Source organism: Raphanus sativus, chromosome 4 (genome assembly GCF_000801105.2).
Source record: "Raphanus sativus cultivar WK10039 chromosome 4, ASM80110v3, whole genome shotgun sequence".
Lineage (NCBI taxonomy): Eukaryota > Viridiplantae > Streptophyta > Magnoliopsida > Brassicales > Brassicaceae > Raphanus > Raphanus sativus.
In genome coordinates, this window is record NC_079514.1 from 18496544 (window position 1) to 18501679 (window position 5136).

A 5136-nucleotide genomic window follows, 5' to 3' on the forward strand; every position below is an offset into this window, starting at 1 on the left:
ATGGGAAAGTCAAAAGCATTCCATGCATCTTCGTTTTTAGCTCTATGTTTTTCTTTCTGCACAATAACACCAACTTTTTCAACGTCTCTACAAGATGACTTCATCAACTGTCTACACGAAAACACAAATGTCGATTTTCCACTCCTTGAAACGTTCTTTGCACCTGAAAGAAACGTCTCGATCTACAAAGAAGTCCTTGAATCAACAGCTCATAATCTTCGGTACGTGACAGAGTCCATGCCTAAACCGGGATTCATATTCAAACCGGTTCACGAGTCTCACGTCCAAGCTTCCGTCATATGTTCCAATCAACTTGGACTTCATCACCGTGTTAGAAGCGGCGGCCACGACTATGAGGGTTTGTCTTTTGTTTCACTGATGGAAACACCGTTTATATTGATCGATATGTCGAAACTACGGCAGATCAATGTTGACATTGAAGACAATAGTGCTTGGGTTCAGTCCGGTGCTACAATTGGTGAACTCTACTACAGGTAATATTAGGAATTAGTTAAGTTATGCGTTTGCTATACAATGTTTCTATAAAAAATTTCACACTTTTGATACATTTAACATAATGTAGGTTTTCATATAATACATATTCAAAATGTTAACGGAAAGAAACGAAGAATAAAAATTAACTAGATTAGGACCCGCCCTAAAGGGCGGAAATTGATTTGTCAAATTTCAATTAATAATATATGGTATATATAATATGTGTATATAATATTATATATATTTTGTGTAACATTTATATATATATATATATATATACATATTAGACATATATATAATATTTTATAATAGTGTTATAATTTGTGTTGTACTTGTTATTAGTTTGTATTTAATCTTCTTTCATTTCTAGTATAATAATTTGCCTTATCACACTTTTTACCTTTTAACACACATAGTTATGCTTTTTTTTCAAAAAAAAAACTTATACACATAGTCTCGTAAAATGTAATATATAAAAAAACATATTTAAAAAAATCTACTGACCATATGCCACCATTATTTGGTTGTTTGAACAAAAAAAAATCATGTTCTTGCATAACTGTGTATGTTGTGATATGATGTAGGTGAAGAGTAAATATATGGAAGTAAAGTTAGTGATACGAACATGAGCCTATGTTGGTCTATGCCACAATTATTTGGTTTTTGGAAGATCAATGAGCATAAGCATACATGGTCTTTGTATGCTTACGTTGTAAATGAGTCGGATATTTTTCTCTTATGTCTGGAATGATATGGAACTCGTTGATTTAAGAGTGGTTCAGTTTTATATGATCTAATTATATTAAGAGATTAACCAAAAATATTATAAAAGTGTTACTGATTAGGTTTAACTAATCTATGTTGGTTAAGATTTGGTTTAATTTAAGTTGGTAGGTTACATTGTATAGGAGGTATGATATATTCTAACAACAACTATGAAAGAGTCCAAAATTAAAATGAGAACTTCAAATAGTAGATAATCCCTAAATTAATAGATCAGATACTAATGAAACATAAACACCCTTAATTATTAACTTTGTTTTACGATTTTGTTCCTGTTTTTTTATAATATCTTTCTTTTCACTAGACGAAATTATCCTAATAACATCTCCAAAAACAACTTTATTTTTTAAAGGTTATTGAACCTCAACTTTAAGTTTCGATGAACCTCCAATTTGAGATTTGATGATGTTACTTTCCAGTGGTAAACTTTAAATATGATTTTTAAAAAATATTTGCATTAGAATCCTTAAATTAATCAAAATTAGTAAGATTAAAAAACTTTATAAATAGTAAAACTATTATTAAAACTATTATAAATAGAAATAACATAATATTATAATAAATTAGAATTTTAAAAACACAAATTAAATAATAAATTATAAGAGGAATATGAAACTATTCATAATAATTATTTTGTAGTGTTAAATATATGATCGATTTATAAAATTTTAAACAATATATTTACCTTTTTGTTAACTATATACAGTTTATGAGCTTAAATTTATAGAATTGAACATTTCTATATGTGAATTTATGAAATATATTTTAAAACTAAAAAGACAAATATTAAAGTTGACATGGCTATTTAAAAGACACATAACTGTAAAATTTTGAAAAATAACAAAAAAAACCTCAAATATAAAATTCTGTTGCTTAAAACCTTAAAATGTAAGGTTTTGAAACTACATTTGGAATAGACAAAATCTTAGAGGTTTTAAGATTATTTTTGGAAATGCTTGTAAATTGTCCACGAAATAAAAAATAACGTGCTGTACAACACGTAATCATAATAGGACATACTTATACAAATTAACTCACATGTTAGTCAATGGTGGTGGATTTAATTTTGGGTGATAGAGTCATAGACTTACCCGAATAGACACCTACTCGACGTGAAATTTAAGAAGTACCTATTGAATACAAATATTTAAGATCCAAATGACCCCTGATCCGAAAAAAATCGGTCCGAACATCCAGACCCGGTGTTCTGTATCATATTCGAATTCGGATACATTAATTTTATTCAAGAATTTTAGATTTTTGGTATCATGTTTATGTTGATTTTATTAATCTTCTAATCAAGTTAAGGTTCTGTATCTTCCAATTTAATTTCAGATCATGTTATAACTAATGTTTCAGACCACACATAATCTAAATTAAAAACTAAAGAAATTGACCTAAAGATATTCAAATAATTGATTAAAACTAGTCAAATTACTCAAATTAACTAAAAATATTTGAAATGATAAAAAAATTGTATACAAACTACGAATTCTGTAGAATACTCTAAAAATCTAAATTACTTTAAGATATTATAAATAATAAATTTAACTAATTTTTTGAATATATATACATAGATATATATTTATATATATTCAGATCTTAATTTGGATTTGGTTCGGTTCGTACACAAACCCAAAAGTACATAAGTCTTAGACCTTGTTCGGATATTTTTTTGTAACTGTTTGGATCGGATTCGTTATAAACGTTCAAACTTAGATGTATTGTTCGAATAGTAAATTTATGTCATATACGATTATTGATTGGTAGGTTTAATTTGTGTGATGATAGATTTTTGGTTAATATTGGTAGAGTTGTCTTTAGATATGTAATGATGGTAATATTATTTGTAATTAATGGTAGATGAAGTTTACGTGATATATTTATTTCTATTTGGTGATAGACTTTCAGGTGGTTGGATATGTTAATATTCTGTTAGTGAAGGTAGAATTATATAAAAGAGTAGCAGTAAAATTATTCAATCCTTTTAGTTTAGCAAACAAGCTATAGCTGAACTTATTGGTTACTATGTAGTAGTTTTATAGTGGTAGACTCGTATTGATGGTAGATTTTTTAAATACGATTATAAAGTCTTTGGCTGACTGTTTTTCTTCTCGACATTTTTTCTATGCAGAATTGCAGAGAAGAGCAAAATCCATGGGTTCCCAGCAGGGTTGTGTTCAGCCGTAGGCATAGGTGGGCATATAACAGGTGGTGGGGACGGCACTTTGTTGAGGAAGTATGGTCTTGCTGCAGATAACGTTCTAGATGCAATGATCGTTAATGCAGATGGTAAATTACTTAACAGAGCTGCAATGGGAGAGGATTTGTTTTGGGCGATTAGAGGAGGCGGTGGAGGGAGTTTTGGGGTAATTATAGCATGGAAGGTAAAGCTTGTTCCCGTCCCTGAAACCCTAACCATGTTCAACGTTACCAAAACATTAGAACAAGACCCAGAAACCAAGATTCTTTCAAAGTGGCAAAGAATTTCCCACAGGCTCGTTGAAGATCTCTTCTTACGAGTGATGTTCAGAGTTGCGGGGGACAAGACACTGACATTAGAATACAAAGGTCAGTTTCTTGGCGAGAAAGGCACCTTGATGGAGGTTATGAAAAAGTATTTTCCCGAACTAGGGCTAACTCAAGAGGATTATACCGAAGTGAGCTGGATTGAATCCGTTCTTGCCAATGCTGGATTCCCAACAGATTCTCCTCTTGAAGTTTTGCTTGACCCCAAGTTGTCTCCCTATGGAAAAGTGTACTTCAAAGGAAAGTCAGATTTCGCTACAAAACCTATTCCGGATTTTGGGCTCAAAGGAATGTTCAAGAAATTGGTTGAAGAAAACACATCATCGATGTTTATGATTCCCTACGGTGGAATGATGGCAAAAATTCCTGAATATGAGACCCCATTCTCGCATAGAAAGGAAACAATCTTCAAGATTCATTATTCCACGCTCTCGACCTCAGAGGACGACAAGAGTTTAAGCAAACGAAGGAAATGGATCAGAGAAATGTACAGTTACATGACACCATATGTCTCAAGCAATCCAAGGCAAGCATACGTGAATTATCGTGATCTAGACTTGGGAACGAATACGAAAGACTCTAAGGCTAACTTCATAAAAGCTCAAACGTGGGGAGCCCAGTACTTCAAGAACAATTTCAACAGACTGGTGAAAATTAAAACGAAGGTTGACCCAGAGAACTTCTTCAGGCACGAGCAGAGTATCCCTCCGCTACCCTTCTCCAAGAGGCTAAGTTCATGGTAACGACAACAATATCAAAAATACGAATAAATGTTCCTTTGCAACTAGCATAAGAGCATAAAAGAAAGTAGAAGAAATAAAACAATGGTTCTTCTTATTTCTTTATTTCAAACAATGCTCGATAGCTACAATAATATATGGTTGGTTTGTGTTTTATAATCACGAAACAAACAAAATCGTTCCAGGAGACGAATATTAATGTTTGTGTATAGAATATGGCGATTATAAAACCTAGCATAAGACAGCAGTATATAGAAAAAACAATAAAACAAATATTACAAGACGTGGATTTATAATACAACTTGTTGGAAACAAATCCCGACAAAGTCCGATAAGAAAGAAAGCCAGTCCATTAGGAAAAAAATACTTGAACCTTGACCTCGAAATCAGTATAAGAGAAGGTTGATGTTCAGAGATTGATCTCCGGCTCGGACTAAAAGGATGAGCTCGTCCAAGACCAGAAGCGAGTCAAAAATATATTCTCAGGAATCTTTGGAAAATGCGGTTAACAAACAAAGAGACCCAAATATCTCATAATTTACAACTTATAAAAGAGAAGATCCTAGTAAAAGAAGATGAGAAAACGAAG

The 5136-nt window shown here is 31.6% G+C and overlaps 1 protein-coding gene across 1 annotated transcript; it reads left to right on the top strand.

Moving 5' to 3' along the window:
- Nucleotides 1-4703, top strand: LOC108853172 (berberine bridge enzyme-like 25). The gene is made up of 2 exons (XM_018626620.2): nucleotides 1-494; nucleotides 3413-4703. Exons 1-2 carry the CDS (start codon nucleotides 1-3, stop codon nucleotides 4548-4550), a joined length of 1632 nt encoding a protein of 543 aa, XP_018482122.1. The 3' UTR covers nucleotides 4551-4703.
- Nucleotides 4704-5136: the final 433 nt, after the last annotated feature.